General features: G+C 40.4%; 1 protein-coding gene across 7 annotated transcripts in view; it reads right to left on the bottom strand.

Annotated features, from left to right (window-relative positions):
* LOC139792019 (sodium channel protein type 5 subunit alpha-like) overlaps nucleotides 1-20,544 on the bottom strand; it is a 213,132-nt gene that overhangs the window by 78,475 nt on the left and 114,113 nt on the right. For all 7 annotated transcript variants that reach the window (XM_071734645.1, XM_071734641.1, XM_071734646.1 and 4 more), the window contains 2 exons: nucleotides 18,394-18,567; nucleotides 16,362-16,718 (listed from right to left, as the gene is read on the bottom strand). In XM_071734645.1, the coding sequence (XP_071590746.1) occupies nucleotides 16,362-16,718; nucleotides 18,394-18,567 (531 nt within the window). The remainder of the gene's footprint in view (nucleotides 1-16,361; nucleotides 16,719-18,393; nucleotides 18,568-20,544) is intronic.

Raw genomic sequence — 20,544 nt, 5'->3', positions numbered from 1 at the left:
CTTCTCTGGCAGTGACTGTAAGACACAGACCAGCAAGAAGATCTTCAGGCACTCTTTGGCCAGTAGAAGAAATTGATTTCCTTCCTTCCTGTTTGTTGTCTGATGGCAGTGGACATCTGCACTGTTCTTTGGCTAACACAGATGGGAAAGATGCAGCTTTCTCTTTCCTCTCCAAGCCTGATAAAAACATATCAATTTTTTTTTTCAGTAGTAAAATCCATGAAGCTGCAAAGAAAAACTGCTCATAAAGGGGTTTTCCCTGTATCAAAGAAGTCTGAGATTTGAGTTTATGCCAGAGACAAAAAAAACCAGGGCATCTAGTCTACCTTTCTGCTACTGTAGGATTATTTCTTTCCTTGGAAGTATATTTTCCAATTCCCTCTACATTTTCATCCTGGGGAAAATTTATCAAGGGAGAGTACTCCTGCAAAAAGCAATTTACATGATCAGTTATTTTCTATATTCCCTTTTCTATTATTTCAGCTATTTGTGTTTGGTTAAGAAGCTTATATCCTCCCAGCCCAGTTTCTCTTTATCCTGTGGTCAATCTCATAATCCCATTCTTGTCATATCTTAGTTTTTTGCTGTCAAAATGCTCATGATACCACAAGTATAGCATGTGATCTTTGTGGCCAGAGGCAGATGAGAGAGAACAAAGTCTGGAGCAGGACCAATCTCCTTCAAGTTTCTTGCCAAGATCAGGAAAACACATGGAAATGGGCATTGGAGTTTCCTGCTTTGCATTCAGACATCTTCCCAAGTGGACTCTGATCCTACAAGGCAGGCTAGAAGCTGCATATAAGAGGTCTGTGGGGCACCAGGTTGTTGCAACAGCAATTTTTTTCTTATCATCTCCATGTTAATGTGTTTGGTGAAAGAACTGTCTTATTTGTTTACATATAAATAGCAATATCAAAAAATACAATAATATAAAAAAATATTAAAACCAATACATTAATTAATCTTATTTCCCATGTAAGAGTCCTAAAATACATTAGGATGATAACAAGAGGGGATGTTCTCCACCAGGAAGAGAAAATGGAAGTAACATGGTAGGAACAATCCTCTCATATACAAATACAAAAATAGCTATAAATCCAGTGATTTCAGGTAAACTATTTCCATTTTCCTGTAGAAAGAAGAGGAGAAGGTCTGATTTTTCCCCTATCCTCACAACAACCGTGTGCCATTCCCTGCCCGTACAGAGCAGCCATCACACACAGTGCACCTGAACATCTCATCCCTGGGGCGTAGCAAAGACAAGGGCAAAGGCATCTATAGGGTTCCCTCTATAGACAGGATGGATCCAATCCATATGGTTAGAGGAACCTGAGCCCAGTGTGTCCTGCCCTAAACCCTGGCTGCACCAAGTGAGATGAAACAAAGGAGGAGAAGTGCCTTTTCTCTCTGCTGACTGTGAAGAATAAGGTAGGGTGGCAGATCCAGCTGCAGCTATCTGCAAGGGAGACTCTGGAAGCTGTGTGAGATGAATGTGTGTGTCCCCATCCCATTTGTGGCTTTTCTGTATTTACCATAAGTCTAGGAGTTCTGCTGACTGTTCTCCACTTCTGGTATTGACATGGGTCACAAAGATCAGAAGGCTGGAGCACCTCTCCTATGAGACAGACTGAGAGTTGGGCTTGCTCAGCCTAGAGAAAAGAAAGTTCTAGGCAGAACTTGGACCACCTGCCAGTACCTGATGGGGTTACAGGAGAGCCAGGGAAGCACATTTTACATGGGCATGGAGTGATAGGATGAGGCAAAATGATTTCAAGATGAAAGAGGTGAGATGTAGATTACATATTAAGAAGAAATTCTTCCCTGTCAGGGTGCTGAGACACTGAACAGGTTGTCCAGGGAAGTTGTGGACATCCTCACTCTGGAAGCATTCAAGGATAGGCTGGATTTGGCTTGAACCAACCTGCTCTACTGGGAGGTGTTCCTGCCCATGGCAGGGGGGTTGGGACTTCATGATCTTTAAGGTCACTTCCAATCCAAACTATTCTATGACTCTGACATTAAATTTCCTCACAGTTTCAGTGGTCTCTTGTGCAGCCAGTTGTCTATAAACAGTACCAGGCAGAAAAGTGATGCTGGATGGCAGCTGTGCTCACCCATGTTTGGTGGTGCATGCATGGGTGGGGGGAATGGTCACCCTTTCTTGCTTCAGAGTTCACAGGGTTATGGATAATTATGGATAATTAATGGGGCAGATTCCGTGGTGCTTTTCTCACCACTTTACATCTAAATCTTGAGTAATGGAAGGGTAGATTAAGCCCATTAATTACACTTCACGGCACCTGCATGGCACATGGGAGGTTTTTGAGGTCACTTTAAGCTGCCATTCCTCCTTCTCTGCTTTCAGTACAACTCTAAAGCTGCACTATCAGTGGGCTATGCCAGTCCTGGCATGGGCACTTGTGTAGAAACATTCACACCAACTGTACCACTCCTAGTGCTGGTCAAGAACTGCTGAACTGAATTTAGATTATTTTTTTTTTTTAGCTGAGTAATTGCCACATTTTTAAAGTCTCTAACAAATGTCAAAAGATGATTCTCTGCAAACCAAGTGCTTCCTGATCTGAAACCCTAAGTCTCCAAGCCCTATATGATACAGAAGGGTGGAATGCTAAGCAGGGTCAGAGGGTGGTGAAGCACTGGCACAGGTTGCCCAGAGAGATGGTAGAAGCCCCATCCCTGGAAACATTCAGGGTCAGGTTGGATGGGGCTCTGAGCAACCTGATCTGGTCAGAGATGTCCCTGGCTCACTGTAGGAGAGTTGGACTGCATGACCTTTAGAGGTCCCTTCCAACCCAAACCATCCTATGATTCTATGAAATTCTTTACATTACTAAAGCCACTGCATAAAACCAAACATGTTCCAGCAGGTTTTTCATCAAGTATCAAAACAACACTAATTCACCAGCATAGCAAGAGATCTATCAGGGCTGGTGTGTAATTCCCAAACCACTGTCTAGACAGACAAGTCCAGCTGCAAACCTCTCTCAGCAAGACAACTGGGTTTGTGATGTTAAAGGCTCCACATACCCCAGAAGCATTAGGGAAACTACAGAATGTTTATTGATTACAAACCTAGAGACAATTACCTTTGTGCTAAGTCAAGAAAACTGTTTAGTTGTCATGATGATGAGGACATCAAGACAATTAGAGAGCAAGACAGACAGCACAGCCCTGGACTGACAGTACAGACTTGGAGGCTTTGCTATTGCTGCTCCCAGCAAGGAGTGATGGTAGGGGAGAAGAATCTCCATAACCTCCAGAATATTTTCACTTCTCATATGCAAACACCATTTCATCAGCTGCTCTACCAATTATTATACAACAACTAAAAACAAGAAAAAAAAATTTTGGAAGTTAAATCTTTAGGTTTGGTTTGTTGTTTTGTTTTTTTTTTAACCTGCTCTAACCCTGAATGGCTGGGCTTACATGGAGGAAAACACCTGGTCAAGACAGAGTGGGATCCCTGTAATCACCCCTTTAAAATTCAGATCCCACACCTGAGAGGAGGACACTCAGCCACAACCAAAAACTGCTCTCATTTCTGCACTCAGTCATCTCCAGGCCATGATGTCCCTTTGGCAGTCACGACTGCAGATCAAAAGAAAGAGGTAATTCCCATTTACATGTGGCAGAAACCCTCTGGGGAAAGGTAAGACATTAAAAAATTAATTAAGAAAACCTGGAAACAGAGTATCAGGGAAACCAAACCAGTGATAGTGGCTAAAGTAAGGAATGACTTCCCTACATGGAATGTGTTATACCAAAGCAAAACCAGCATGAGGGTAGGTTCAAAGTCTAGCAAATTAAATCAGAGGGAAGAAATAATTAATAGTAATGGTTTGATTTGTTTTGTTGATGGTGGTAGTTTGTGGGTTTGGGTTTTTGTTTGTTTGGGGGTTTTTTTTGTTTTTTAAAGGGGGAAGGCAACACTATTTTCTTTATAATGTTACTTTCTAAATCATTTCCAAGGTTTGATATTATAACTTGGGCTCCCTCACAAACTCACACTTTCTTATGAAGTGAAATGTGAAAAGGATGCCTCTATAGTGAACTTGGGGGCTGTAAGGAGGTTCAGGTTTTTTTGCATTTTGTAAGCACAGGTTCCTGGGAGGGCAGCCCAATGGCAGAGCTGTCTGCCAGCCAGGAGGGCCTCTTGCAGGAAAGCTACAATATAGATTTCTGCTAATAACTTTGCACAGTAGCAAACCTCCTGCCTACACAGCACATGTCTGGCCTTGCAGCTTTCACATACCTCTGCTGGAAAAGGCAGATGACTCCAAAGCAGGAGGGTACCTCTGTCTTTCAGTAAAATAACAGGGCAGGAGGGTTTACCAATGGTGCTGGTTATATCTCCAAAGTAAGAGCCACCCTGTATTTGCAAGGTGCTGTCACATATGCCTTGCTGCTGTCCCAAAAAGTGACCCATTTCCTCTGCTATCATCTGCTCCCAGCTCCCATGATGAGCCCAGCCTGTCTGGCTCCTTTGTCTCTGACCTTTTGCAGGTTTCTCAGTGCTTCCTAAAGCCCCAGGGAGACAACCTTGTTCTGTTGCAAGGAAGGGAAGAAGGTGGATATGCTGTATTCCCATGGTGTGTATCTACAAGATAAAGCTCAAAATGAGCTGTGTTTTGCAGAAAGCATTATTAAAAACATAAGAAAAGCATTTAATGGAGGACTGGCTACCATCATCCTTCAAATCAGGTCTGTGCTGAACCTCATGATCAAAGCAAACTATTCTTTCCAAGAATGATGAGCTCATCTTTGACTGCCTTCTTATATCAGGAGATCAAAAAGTTATTTTGCTGACGTGGCAGTTTTAATATTATTTTATTTATTTATTGCATTCTTTGTGCCTGGCTGAAGTTCCAGAAACTGGGGTTGCTCAAAAACTTCTTTAGTGCAAGATGGGGAAGCAAAGGAGAAAGTTGGTGTTGTAAATTGCTCAGGAGAGCATTTTTAGGAGTTTTCATCCACTGCCAGTCTGCTAGAGAAAAGAAAGGAACCAAGAGCTAGGCAGATTCTCCATTTTATGGTCTAAAAATTGCATCAGCAGTAGCAAGTGGAAATAAGCCAAGACCTGTTCTCCATCCCCAAGGGTCAGATGACTTCAGCTCCTCTCTCTTCTCCCTCTCAGGATTGCTTTGTGGCTGATGTCCCCAGCCAGAGCTGTCCCTTGAGTGCCTTGGCAGAAGCTGGAATAGAGTGGCCAAGGAATGTGCCAACCAAGAAAAAGGAGGAACCCTCATAATGTTTGAGATGCATGCCCTGACAAGTTTATAGGTACAGACACATTCCTGCATTTTCAAGTCAAAAGACTTCAGTTGGCATTTTGCACTTGCTGAACACCCAAGAAATGGGATGGCAGGACAGCAGGATGTGGAAAACAAAAAATTATGAGAGAAGAGAAGGAGCATGGAAGTCCTCCTGGAAGCAAAATGCATAAGAATGAGTTTGTAGGACAATGAGCATAGGAGCACTCTTAGCCAAGTGCAATAAATAAATGAGAAGGGCCAGGAAGACAAGAGAAATGGTGGTGAAAAGGAGACTGCAAACAAAGAAGAAGGGAGATGAGCTGTGAGTAGAGCTGCTTGAAAAATGCCCGTCCCCAAAGCCAAATATAAGTGCCTCTTTTCATCACCATGAAAATTCAGCACAGAAAATGTCAACATTTTTAACAGTGTACTTCAGTCTGAACCCTGATATCTGTTAGTGTGTACTCATTACCTGAGAAAATACAGCAGTGACCCACAGAAGGCAGAGCTTCTGTACAGAAATTGCCTTGGTCAAAAATAAAACCAGTTTTACATTGAAATAATTACAAGAATTGCAAATGGATTCAGAACAAAGACTTGGAATTTCCTTGTGTGTTGGGAAGGGTGAAGTCAAGAGACTGAGCTTGCAGAAGATGCTATGAAAGGCAAAAAGCCAAAACAATGTAGGATGAGGAAGAGATTTGCTCAAGGCACAAGACTAGGAAGACTACAGCAGAAATACATGGCAATGTCAAAGGGGGAATTACTATAATCAAGGCCACAGCTGACCAGAAAGAAAGAAAATACATTTTATGTAGAAGATAAATAAAGAAAGGGCAGATTTGTGTCATATTCAATGAGAACTAATTTAAACAAGAGTCTGGCTAGGGATGACCCAAACAAAACAGGAAGAGAAAAGATAACACATGAAATATAGAGACAGGTAGATAGAGCTAAACAAACTTAAATAGCAGCAAAGAATCATTAATGTTAAGAGGGATGAAAAAACAACAGCTATGATTCTACTTTCCTTTGCACTGTTTGCAGTACTACAAAGTTGATGGAGTAGATATGCAGCTGTTGCTACCTCCTCAGCAAAAGTGAACCTGTGGACCAGTGGTTTTATTGGGTTTAGAGCAGCTTTAACAGAGTAGGAGCCAGCCAAGCAGACTTTTGGGAAGCGAAGGAAATGTGGGATGGTAGCAGGAGACCAAAGGAAGGATCTCTGACTGCACAAACTTCTTACTGTTCAGTGAGACCCAAAAAGGCAGAAAACTGGTGCCTAACCCTGTGTACTACATTTTGTTACCAAATGCATTCATAAGCCTACTTCCAAAGACACAAACTATGTTGCCACGTACATGCCAGGTGGAGAAATGCTGGTATAAACATATACTGTATATGGAAAAAATAAATTTCAGTATCTTTTAAATATCAAACACCTCCTAAGAAGGTTATGGTCATCCCAAGTAGCTGATTGTTTCACATACCCCTTTCAAAAAACTATTTCTAGAGGCAACTGTTATATGAACTGCTCTCTGCTTACATTTGGAGGGTAGAAATATTTTAAACTTTTTTTTTTTTTTTTAAACAAAAGTATATGGTGCTTAGGTGTAATGAATAAAGTATTAAATTGTGCTGCTTGGTCTATTTTATTAGTAAAACCTTGCCCTTCCTTCAGCACATGCTAGGAAGAGTTCTGTTGTCATTACCCTTTCAATGACATCCAGACAACTCACACAGTGACATTAATAAAAAGAGACACATTTAGCTGTATCTACCTTTGCACACTCTTGTCCAATTAAATTTGACTCAGTGTCTTCTAGACTTTTAATAACTACCCAGCTATTAGCACGAACTTAACCACTGACAAAATCCTACTTACACTGTTGAGCAAGGACAGTTGTAGTACAAAAATGTGCTGTATTTTACCCTACTGATGTCTAGTAAAAAAGCTGCGGTTTTGAGTTTGAAAAAATCAGCTTTTCTTCATTTCTCAGACCACAACCAAGTCTTAAAAGACAATGTACTAGTGGCATCTTCACAAATAAAATATATATACATACATATGCATTTATGTATATGGTGGATCCTATGAAAAAGATTTCATCTTGTCAGCAGTTCCTATAAAGGAATCAATGCTTATGCAGTATTTTTTGAGAAATCTATCTGTCTGGGGAACAAAATTAGAACAAAAAGCATAAGGGTGGTTTCCAAGAGGCAGGTTGATTGAGGCATTCTTCTTCCTCCATATTTCTAAGTCGTCTCACACCCATAAAGGTTAACAGGAGATAATTACATCTTCCCTTACACACACACCTACAGAAGAGCACTAGCATTATTGCCAGATTTTATTCCTCTCTGATACATCCCCATGACTCATTTATAGATCAAGAAGCAATACTTAAAATTCTACAGCTGAAAATCTGCACCAAATGCCAAAATCTGTCACAGCCCACCCATGAATCTGGTTTTAATTCCTTATGAATCTGGTTTTGGGAATTCCTTATTCCACAGATGGGAAAGGAGCCACAGTCCAGTTTTTGTTTTCAGCAAAAAGCTTGCTCCTCTTTTGTGCTCCAACTTTTATTAGGATTTTGATTAGTTGTACTTCAAAAGATCTACCTTCCTGTGGATGGATATTGCAGGGGGGGGAAATGGCAGATTTTAGTATGTATTCAACATGGTCACCATATAGTACCTTAAAAACAGGGATCAAACACACTTGTTCCCTAATACAAGGTGTGTGCTCAGAGATAGTGACCACATGCAGACTCCACCTCCTCAGAAGAAACAGCTGAGCCTGTGGCAGGATACAGAAACTCATAAATCAGGAGTGACAGAAGGTAGAAGATTACTTTTTAGGAGCATATTTTGAAAATAGTTTCTCCTCCCATCTGTTCTCAGATGCATTTCCCTCGCATCTCCTGTGCAAAGAAGCCTTGTACCTCCCAGCTTTGAATGGGCTCTTCACCTACCATACAATGGCATCTTTGATGGTCCATCATAAATATCCTGAGGTTAATTTCCCCAGACATTTTTAGCACCAGCATCTGGTGTTACATGAGGGTGGACACTGATAAATCACAGAAGTTTCAAAGCCTGGAGTCTTAGGCAAATGGTTTGTCTTTAAAGTAACCCACAAGAGGATGCAAACTTCCCATCTCTGCTAGGAGTCATCAGAGGTAACTGGACTGATTGATGGTTGCTGTCAGGATTTATCTTTTTGATTAATTACATTTCTGGTGGACCTTTCATTACCACTGAGGGTGTTTGATACTTAAGCAGATACAGACAGATGTTCACTCAAAAGCAATGGCTACCTGAGTGCCCTGCTTCCCAAACACTGCTCAAGAAAAGATGGATAATGGGGAATACAAATAGCAGAAATTGTTTTGGGACACATGGACTATTGCAGGAAAAAGTATAAAGGGAGGAGTTAAGAAACTTGCTGGGGTTTAGCTACTTTCCTCTGTGGTTTGAATTCTCTGGCATCACACTAAATGTGATACTAATGGGTGTGCTACCAGCCACCAGCAGACATCAGTGGGAGCAAAAAAGGATGATAACACTGACAGTTGTTTTGACTCCTTTATGCTTTTGTCCCTAGATGTGCTTATTCATGTATCCTGGGCTGCTCTGCTGCAAAGCTGCACATGACTCAAGAAAGAAAAAAATCCCCCTCCCTTATGTAAGTGTCCAAGTTGAAGAGACAGACTCAAGTGACACTTCCACTTCTTGCTAATGGTCCCTTGGGCTCCCTGACTTCTTCTGGATGCTCTGTCTCTCCAGCCTCCATCTCCAGTATTCCCCCAGCTCTCATTATGGCTCCTGCAGCTTTCAGATGAGTTCTGCTCCTCCATGGTGCCCCACTTGCTGCTTTGTGGATTTTATATGTCCTGATGATGACTGTTACTGACATGTTTATTCTTGCCTGTTTGTAGAGTGGCCTTCACAGCTGATGTAACCAAAACAAAACTGCACATTTCCAGAATGCTGGGAGCTGCTTAAAGAGGAGATAAGGTGAATAATGGCATCCAGGACATGAACCTGGGGATGCAAAGACAGCGGAGGGAAGGCAGCACTCATCCAAGTCTTGGGGCACCTTGACCTTCTCTTTGAACATGCTGTGAACACACATTTCCTTGGAAAACACAGTTCATCCAGCTTTATGGAGTGCATCTTATCCCTTCTTCCTTCCACTAACAAGATGTGGAACTGGTGGGCCCTAAAGAGAGTACCTGCTCAGTGGTAGAAGGACAGTATGAAAAACTTGAGGACACAGGCCTCTACTGTCATTTGAAAATTAAAATATAAAACCTCAAATGTTGTAACTTGAGCATGTAATTCCTTCTCCCCAAACTTGCTTTAATTTCCAGCAAGCAGATTTAATCTAGTATTTGTAATTAGAAGGCACAAGATATTTTAAATTTGCAGTTCACTTGTGTAAGTCATCAGGTAAAACATCAATACTACATTTCTCTCCAAGAAGATTAACCTTCATTCACAGAGTGGATCTCTTCAGTAGTCCCCATGAATAAGTACTTGTTTGTCATTAAATGCAAAAAATAATCAACAAGACTCAGGGCAGCAGGTCTGGCTGCATCTCTTGAGTTGCACATTTCTCCAGGGACAGGCAGCAAAACCATGAAAATGGAGCTTCAGTAGTTCCAGATTTGTATGTAATTTGGAAAAGAAAACAAGGAGATATCTGGAAATGTGCTATCATATGTCATTAGTGTTCCATTTTCATTCACTTATTGGCACAAGAAATCTTAATGGATGAGACTTCATTCCTTTGGGGTAAAGCAACCCTTAATCACGCTGTAAAAAGTTTCATGGCCTTGCAAATTCCTCATGTAATGCTTCATGTCTCTTAAAAATGCCAGAGTCTTGATGTGGCTCCCCTCGGTGACAGTCCCTTCATGTCAGGCAGAAGTACAAGTCCCATCTGAAGACCTTTGACCATCATAATAGCTTTTGCAATCTTAGGTCTGAAAATGTAAAATTGTAATTCACTTTTACCTAGGCCTGTTAGATGTCCAGCAATTTTGCTATTACTAGTGATTTTACCACAAGGGACAGTGGTATGGCTCTATATCCATTTCATTTAAACAGAAAATCTGACACATTACCATAAACCTCTTTCAAGCTCAGCTGTGATCTGCTGAGACATTTGGAGTGATGGAGATGTATCAGTACTGGCTGAGACAGGACTTAAAGGCTACTCCTCCATGAACAGATTAAATGTTCCCAGGAACATTTTCTGGCACTGAGGACAAATGGTAAAGATCATCTGGCTCCATATTATTAATCTTTAAACCCTTTGCTAACCACAAATTTCCATCTGGGACAGTCTCTTATCTATGAAACTCGTTACATCCTTACAGTTGGCCAGCAGATGGATATTCCAGGATGGGCTACCATTCTGCCTGCACAGTAGCCATGTACACTCCCTCTTATGTTCCTCAATTAGAGATCATGGTGCTTAAGTGGTAATACTCAGTAAAGAACTATAGAAAATTGTTTTATACAGAAACAAACACCCGATGGCAAGGACTGTACAACCAGACAGTAGCCCCATCTTATATGCTTATAAAATATACCACAGCTACCTCTTCTTTGATGGTTTGGTTGCTTGCTTGACTGCAAAGTCCAATGTTAAAAAAATAGGCAGGAAAGGAAAAAACTGAGCTGAGTAATCAAAAGTCACACAAAAAGTGACTTTGCTGTGGTATAACCACTGTAGTTACTAAGTATTAGATAGCCACATGGGACCCACTGACTCCTTATGTTACTTAGGGTCACCTGAGGAAGTGATTCAGGATAGGAAATTGATATGAATTTCTTCCCATAGACCAAGCTTCACAGAGAGGAGCAGATTCATTCTGGCAGTAAAGGACCTTTAAGATCATCGAGCCAAAGCATTAATCTAACACTGCTGAGTCCACCACTAAACCATATCCTTAATTGCCACATCTACATGTCTTTTAAATACCTCCTGGGATGATGCCTGTAGTCCTTGCTCTTCCCCACCCAAACCCACCCACCCCAGTCCTCCCCATCCCAAATTTTTTTTACACATCTATCAGTTCACAATCTGTGCTAAATGGCCCTTCATCCTTTGTGCCCTTCTTCTCCTTCTAGGACAATTATTCCCATCCAGGTTGCACTGAAGGTTCAAGACAACCTTTTAGTGGTAGGAAGGGAGACTCTTGTGGAATCAGTGAGAAGTTGTGCATGGCTCACACTCCCCATAACCCAACTTCTGTCTCTCCTGCCCGGCTGCAGGGACATGTCTCTGTCAGAACAGATCTAGCTCTATGCCATTTTATCAACAGATTGTGGCTGCTAAAGATCAAAATAGTGGTGAATGAGGCCTGATGAGGTGGGGTTTTTTTGGTGTCTTGAGATCATCTTGAGTCCATAGATTTTAACCTGATGAAGGTTTAGCAGCCCTTTCCCAGAACATCACTTTGAGGAACTGTCCTACACGGACTTGCAGGGAGAGACAAAACACTTTTTTTTCCAAAAATGTGACATTTCCAGATTTCTGTGTTGTGAGCCATGTTAAAGCAGAACAAGCATCCATTAAGTTTTTCTCAGATGTGAAAGCAGAATAAAAAGACAGGCTCCAGATATATCTGACTTTTTCAGAGAAGCATTTCCATTTGGTTTACCCAAAGCAGGCCACTTTAAATCTCATCCAAACCATGCAGAGCAGCTCTGCTGCTGAGCACTCAAATTACCACAGGAAGACAGGAATAGAAAATCCTCTTAGGTCACCAAGTCAAGGCCCCTGCTACCATGTTTTTTTTTCTTCACAAATTACTCCAGCTGCATTTCACATGCTGTTGGTTTGGGGCTCTTCAGCCTTCCTGGAAAGTTCTCAACAACCCCACTGTGCTGACAGTCAGAGGACTTCTTTCCAGCCTAAAGGTGTCTGTGGTGATTTATACTGTTTTGGGATGAGCAATATCCCATAACTTCAACTGTTCCCTTTCCATGCCCAGCTCTGTATTCCCCTCAACTTCATATTCCCTTACTGTGCTTTCTCAGTAGTACTTAATCTTTCTTGAGCATCAGTCATTGAGGGTATATTGCATATCCAGTATTGCATTGTTAGGCAACAGTGTTGATACAGAACTTTCCCCTCTGCAATTACCTTTCCCATTCTGTACTAGAAACTTGATTATTTTTTTAATGGATACAATATATTGGTACTTTGGTCCAACTCACTGGCTCAGTAAGCCAGAGTGATACATAGTTGGGGATATCTACAGCTGAGTTTGCCTCCTCAAGACTTCAGCACAGAAATAGGTACTTTTAGGGTCTATTTAACCTGATGTATTTTATGTCTTTTTGAGTAAGGTATTTTATGGCTTCACAGATTCCATTTACCAGATCTGACTACAAAGGCATCTCCATGCAATTATCTCAAATGTAGATGTCCACAGTGACTGCTACATATATTTTTATTATCCTCTCAAACATTTGCTGTTGGTAAGATGCTGGAACATAACATAAATTCTTAAATAGGGCTGAGTGCATAACCTTACACTTTGTGTTTCATAATTCCATGCATCACACATTAATTCAATGATAATGGTTATGCAAGCTTCCTACAGGATAGCCTGAGAGCCTAGAAATTGATGGGGCTTTCTACCTTTGTGTTTTCAGAAAATGTCATGAATACTTTGCTGAGTGAATAGCATTTCCATGGAAAGCAAACAACACCAAAAGCCTAGGTCTGACCCTAGAAGAACTCCTCCAGCCTTATATTTCACCTTTCAGGATAATTGTGAATATGTCATTTCCCTGGTTAGACAGACTCTACATCTGGGCAGTCTTTCAGCTCCAGGAAGATAAAATCCACCATGAAAAAGCAGCAGTGAATTACCAGCTTGTGGTGGATTGGGGAAGTAGGAGGGGTTGCAGGTAAATCAGAGGTGAGACAGCAGCAGTCCAGAAACTCAGCCCTGAGGGTGAGGCAAGGCACTGCAGCTCTCACCTTGGGTTAACACTAACAGGTGCTTTTTTGGGTGCTGTCTGTGTCCAGGTGGCAGGCAGAGAATAAAAGGGGGGTTTGGTCATGCATGCACAAAGAGGTTGGAAGGGTTTTTTTACATCTGATTGAAGTGTCAGTTTAATTGATGCACGTTGTTAGCACCTGTTACACACAGTTGTCCTCTGAGAAGTGGCTGGTGTCACACTCAACTCTCTCCTCAGCTGACTCACCAGAGCAGAGGGCACTGGGCATGTCCTGGCTACCCTAATTCCCCTACATCTTCTTAATAATTCCTGCCTCGGTGACTTTCCTTATTAACCTCAGTAACATAAACATACATAGGAAATATGTTAAGTCCTTTATAAAATGACAACAGAAAGCAGAATTATTCCACTACCAATTGCAGACACTCGTTCTTGCAAATGAGGGAGAATCCGTTTTATTATCTGTCTGGTTTGGCTTTACCTTCCGAAGTGGCCTCAATTACTCTAAAAATGCCTTCTGATAACAGCATTACTGTGCAAAAGCCAGTTACACAGCACTTAATTTTCCAGCTATGATGCAAAATTTAGTTCTTTGAAGATGACTCAAACATCAGCTGACCAGCAGTAAACAGTAGCACTGGTCCAAGATATTTTCAGGATATATGAATACGAAGATCTAAGATGCTGTAAAATACCTTTGACCAAATGGACTGCTTTGTAACATGAAGTTACCCAGGGCACTTACAAAGTTTCTTTTCTTCTACTATTCCTTTGAATTTCTGTTAGTGTGGCTCAGTAAAACCTGTGAAATGAATCACTGAACATATCACAGGATCACAGCAGTTGTAACTCTTCCAAGACCAGCCCTTATTCTACAGTAGGTAAAAAGCAGATCTGTAATGTCGAGTGTGTGGTTGGGACAGTGACCACAGACTCTACCATAATACTGGCAGATGTGACAGAGAGAAGATTTAATCTAGAAGAGTGTGCAGTTCTACAGAGAGAAAAATCCTGTAGGATTTCCTCCATGCCCTCAGAAATTAAGAAAGTGTGCCAAATCCAAATGAGATACAACCTCAGGATGGTATTTTTCTCATTAGATCTGACTCTTGAAACTCAGAGGAAGAAGAAGAATCCCAGCAAGCTAAAAGTGAAACTTGATGGCAGATTGCAACCAAGTTACAAGTGAAAAATGCAGCTCTCAAGTTTGCTTATTTTAAAGGGCAAGTGGTGCTTTTCGGCTGCCATAATTTTTGCATCTGACTATAATCAGCAAACAAGTGAGTCTATGAATTTGAATCCCTCTCAGTGAAGAAAGCAAGAATTTTGCTGATGCCAGAGGAATGAGATGACCCTCTCTTTACCTGCTAATCAGCATCATGAAATCTCCACACAATGCAGCTGACACTGGAGGAGTCTCATGTTTCAGAATCTCTCGTTCTTTTCATACTTACGATTCATTTCCTCTTTCTTTTTTTTTCTCTTTTTTTTTTTTCTCTTGCCTTTTTTTTTATGTTTGTGGGTTTTTTTGCTGTACTTTGTTTGTTTGTTTTGGGGTTTTTTTTGTTTGCTTTTTTGTTATTTGTTTTGGAGTGATCTACAGACAACAATAATTTCTATTTACCAGTCAGTGCCACACACATACAGAATGGTTGATTGCAAAGGATAAAGCCAGCATTTCAGCATTTCTGCTTTCAGCTGACCAGTAACTTCAGCTTATCCAGACTAACAGAATTTTTCAGGTTTTACCTTTGGGACAGTCTTTTTCGGGCATTAAGGTTAAATATATGTAGTTAATGTTTGTGTAATCTATTATGGATCAGATTTCATATTTAACAGAACTTATGCACATTGATGAGTGTTAATATCTAAGGGTGTCAGATGTTGCAAATTCACATCTTTCAGTAACCCATGAATATTGCAAATCTTAACATTTTCCTCAGAATTTACCATATTTCATTTTTGGGTTTCATTATCATATGCAGAATCCATTGCTTAATAGCAGAGGGAGATTAATTTTCTGGATCTAATGCTAAACTCCCCCAAAACATGTACAGAAAGTAACAACTTTCCCCAACTCCTTTAATCACATTTATTTGCCAGAAAAATCTATAGAAAGAAGACGACAGAGAAAAAACAACCCATAAGTTACCTGCCACTTTCTGGTTAATCCTAGTTTAACTTGTTGTTTTGTTTTTTTTTTCTAAAAACCCCTATGAAGGATAATTTGTTCTTGCAATCAACATTTTCAGTGCAGAACTGTTAAAATATAAATTAATGTAATCAAAACAGCACACTCTGCTTTTCTACCAACTCTTTCAACAACTTTTCTATACCTGCAGCCCAGAACCAAAACGTTGGGTATTTAAAAGCAAAACAACCATTAAAACAATCAGTAGCAAACCCCAACATTTAAACAACTCTCTACATAAACAGGAAACCCATTAAAGCCCCGGTGCCAAAGATGCTCTGTAAGCTGAACAGACAAAACATTTCCAGAGTGACTGCAAGCCAGCAAAGCACTCCCTAAGATGTCAACAGGGAAATACAATTCAGTCTTAATAGGTTCAGAGCTTATGTAAGGCACACTTGTGGGATTGTCTATTAAAAAAGCAAGTGACACAACTGTAAACACAACCTCCAGCTTCCTAGAACATGCAGGCTAAAGACATTCAAAACTCCACTCAAAGACACTGTAAAGTTCAAGTGCTCTGGACTAAAATGGAAGGGAAATAAAAATATCTCCCAATACACTGACTGTTGAGGTGATATTCACTCCTCTATAAAAAGAGATCCAGAATCTCTTCAGCCTCATGAATGGCTTAAGAAATTAAATCGTTATAACCAGCTCATGTGCCTTTTCTTCTAGTAAAATGTTTTCTGTACTGCAACAAGCAGGAAGCCTTTATTCCTAGCTAGTAAAGCAATGCTATCAGCTTTGTACTTGGGGTATGAACAAGTGACAATTTGATCCATCAAATTAAAGCCATGGAGCAATGTGAGATTTGCCATTTATGGACTGAAAAGAATATACATTTCCACAGAGCCTCCGAAAGAAAACGGAGAAAAAATTAAAAAAACATCTAAAGAACTCACCACCAGGTTTCCTATCACCATGACCAACAAGAAGACGAGAAGGCACAGTGGCTGCCCAGCTACTTCCATGCAGTCCCACATGGTCTCGATCCACTCCCCGCACAAAATCCGGAAGATGATGAGGAACGAGTGGAAAAAGTCGTTCATGTGCCACCGTGGCAAATTGCCTGTTGTGCTTATCTTCTTCACGTTGTCCAGGTAGCTTTTCCCAAAAAGCTGCATTCCCACCACAGCAAAAATAAAGACAATGATTGCCAGCACGAGAGTGAGGTTCCCGAGGGCACCCACTGAATTACCAATAATTTTAATGAGTGTATTTAAGGTCGGCCAGGACTTGGCCAATTTGAAGACTCGCAGCTGTGAACGAAACAGAAACAACAATGTCAGTTCCTAGAAGCAACAGACATTTCAATTGATGAATTATTGAAGTGCATAACACATGAAAGACATTAAATGCCACAGTGTGTGTGGTACAGGGTGGTTTTAGCCATACTTCCTGTTAACCTCACTGCATCTACTAATAAAACATCACTTGGGCTTCTTGGATGAGAATTTTCCAGAGTTATGCCCATGATTATTAGATAGGCATGCTTTTAAAAGCTCATTCCCCCAATATCATGGTGGGGAGAGGAAGGAAGGGGAAAATCTCAGGTTTTCATGTTTTCATTTACATTGCTTTTGCCCCCTCAAATTAAACAGTCTGGCAGGCATTTGGGGGAAGGGCCCTAGGGTTGAATCCCACCAAGAGAGAAGCAATTCCTCTGTGTTTCAGAGCAAGCCTCAACCAGATGCTATTAGTTGTTAGCTCCTAGGGTGAAAATCACCTCTGTGCTGAGTATCATGCAGTCTATGCACAACCCACGTCCCACTTAAGACCTATTTTAAGGATGCAAATGGTTCCTAGCCCTTGTGCTGTGTTTTCAACTGAAGGCTTAATTTCAGCCCTAGTGACGAGGCATTGCTCAAAATCAGAAGACTCTCAGGACTTATGCAGTAGTGAAAAATCTGCTTTTTTGCACAGAAGATTTGCACAGAGATGATTGGCTTGTTTTTTTGTTTTTTTTTTTTTGGTTTTTTTTTTTTTTTTGAGGGGGAGAAGGGTGTAAAAAAATAAAATCTTCCACTAAATGTAATCACAAAGGCTTGTTTTCCTGGTCTTTGTGAAGCCATATCATGGCCAGAATGCTTAGCATGGACATCCTGGTACACGAATTGCAACACAAATGTCAAGCTGGCAAGGAAACTATTTTTCTGTTCCAGTATGTCGACAGCCTCTCATTAATAGAAACCCACTATCCCATGCATGACAAAGGAGCTGACAGCTAAGGAGTTCCCATGAAAGACAGATGCTGTGTTATGCTGATCAGTTCTAGAAAAAAAAATCCCCACTCTGAATAATTCAAAGACATTTTCTTTTGACAACATTTAAAAGAACGGTGGCATGTTTATAACATAATTTACGAATAACGACTTCTAAAACATCAAGTTACAGGCTCTTGCATTTCTTGGCTTATCAATTATCTGCTTACAATGCTAAGAGGTGAATGGGTATGAAATGGTAGATTTTTATTACAAATTGGCACTCAAATATTTTATGTGTGCTACAAGTAGTACAGTTTCTTCACTGAAGGGGTTATCAGACCCTGGAACAGGCTGCCCAGGAGTCACTGTCCCAGGAGGTATTTAAAATTCATACAGACACAGTACTTAGGGACATGGTTTAGTTAAGGTGTTGTCAGTGTCAGGCCAACAGTCGGACTATGATGAACTTGAAGGTCTTTTCCAACCAGGGTGGTTCTGTGAAGTACCTGGCACAGTTAGAAGGAATCAAATTATGTTCTCATTTACTCTGATTTAAATCTGGGACAATTCCATCTATCTCACAGCCTATAATTAATGTCATGTGCTGTTCACCAGTTTGCAGCAATTTCAGCCTGTATCAGTGGATGTGATTTAAAAAATATATGTTGCATTCCCTTCAGAGTTTATAGGTAATCAAAGAAGAGGGATAAGAAGAGAACAAGACCCTTACCAGTCGGAAGGAGCGTAAAACAGACAAGTTTCCCATGCTGGACAAGCCTAGTTCCATCAGGCTTAGTGTAACAATTATGCTGTCAAAAATATTCCAGCCCTGTTGAAAATAGTAGTAGGGGTCAAGGGCAATCACTTTGAAGATCATTTCTGCTGTGAAAATCCCAGTGAAGACCTGTAGAAAGAAAGCATGAAGTCAAAGTAACCTTTTAAGAACACCTCCTTGCTTGCAGACTTCCCACTAACACAGGTGAACCCAGCAGGAATCCAAAAATATTTCACAAGGAGATACTTTATTTTTCATGGCTGAATTTTACCACTATTACAACTCTGTCTAGTCTGCTCACAAAAATATTTGATACAGCTGTAAACAGTATCTGAGTTCCAGGTCAGGACTGGAACATGTATTTCCATCTCCTTCTGTCATCTGAATAAACTCAGTGGTTAAATAAAAAAGAAAAAGTAAAGGTGCCTTTTATAAAGGTTAAATCTATTCATTTCAGTGGAGAAACTTGAATGGATGGAGTAGGAGTGTTAAAGGGGTATTTGGGTTGTAGATTACCTGCTGCATTATCCCTTTTTATGTTGTTATTATTAATACCAGGGCAAAGCAAGCCTCCAGTCATTCTGAGGTTATTGCTGGCAGTGAAGGCGATTAGAAACGCTAATTTGAGCCCTAGCCTTTTTTTTTTTTTTTTTTTTTTAACAAATAGTAAAGGCAATTTTCTTTTCACAGCATCTTGGGAACAGAGCTTATTTATGACCCAGTTCAAATGTCTTATGGTGGAGCTTTTAATTGGAACATTTTTCTTTAAAACAACATATAAATATTACCTATGAGGCAGAGGGAAAGGGTAAGGGAAGGCTACTGACAGCATATTCAGTTTAATTCTCACAAAGTATCTCAGCGAATGAGATCTTGTCCTTTCAAATGACCTCCTTAAGTATCAGTGTAAATGCACAACAGAAGGCTACAGTCTGCTTGAAATGACAAAATGTGGACCTAAGTTCCCCATATACTGTTTTCTTTTCATTCCAAGTCCCAGTACAAGGTACAAAGAGCTTCATGTTCTGAAAAAATCTCTCTATATATATTAAAGCACATGGTTTTCCTTGAAACAACCCACATCAATGCACACTATAGGTTAAGTAAGAGTGGGCAATCCAGAGCTTGTGTATCAGTTAAATACAGTCAAGAAGAAATTATTTCCTTCCTATAAGCTGGCTATTCACAGCAGTATCCCAGCAAGACTGATCAACTCTGATCAACAAAGGCAAGAAACCCATTAAGCTGTGGAAGGGAAAAGTTAAGTTTATATAATTAAGATAGGAAGGAATAAAAATAAATTATCAAAGCCTGAATTTGATGGAGGCTTGGCTTTACTCTGTAATTCTTCAGAAAATAATTATTCCAAGCAGCCATTTCACACAATTCCTTAAATATTGTAATATCTGTAAAAATACTTGCTCTTTCTCATCAGGAAAGTAATAACCTGAACTGCAACAATTTGAGTTCTCATCCAAGAGAGCCAAGAACCCAACAAAATGCCCTGTCTCAAATTTCTAACTAGCCAACAATTTCTGAGCCCTGGTGGCCGGAGATACCAAAGATTCCCACCAGAATGCTTCAATTTTCCCTTGGGAGAGAGAACAAGACAAAACTGGATGCCTGTGAAATTGCATCCAGGGACTGCCTCAAAAAACCACGATACCACACAGGGTACATTATGCAACCACCTTGCTGAGAAATGACTCAGGAGGATCTCTTTCTTTGCCTGAATCATTTTAATCAATAGCCTTCTGAGAAGGAAATGTCACAGTAAGATAGCAAAATGTCTGAGCCTTCCTAAAGGCATCAAGCAGCATGTACCAGCTACGAATTTCAAATGGCACCTGGTACACAGCAACTGAGCTTGTAGAAGAGGCTGGATCCTCAGTATGATAAAGGCTTGGAAGGAAATAATGTAAATTTAACATCCCGCTGGTGCTAAATATGATGCTGCTGACTTGTAGGACTTTGTCTTAAACAATTCTTTTGTTTATAATTTCAGTTATTTAAGCTCTACTATTGCATAATGTTATCTCAGTTTGTAAAGACAAACAAAAATTGTGAGAATCTTGCTCTATCTACCTATTTTTTAAGAGCTGGAAC

This window comes from Heliangelus exortis, chromosome 2, assembly GCF_036169615.1.
Source record: "Heliangelus exortis chromosome 2, bHelExo1.hap1, whole genome shotgun sequence".
NCBI classification, from domain to species: Eukaryota; Metazoa; Chordata; class Aves; order Apodiformes; family Trochilidae; genus Heliangelus; species Heliangelus exortis.
The sequence above is the reverse complement of the archived record's forward strand: the minus strand, read 5'-3'. Positions and strand labels throughout refer to the sequence as shown.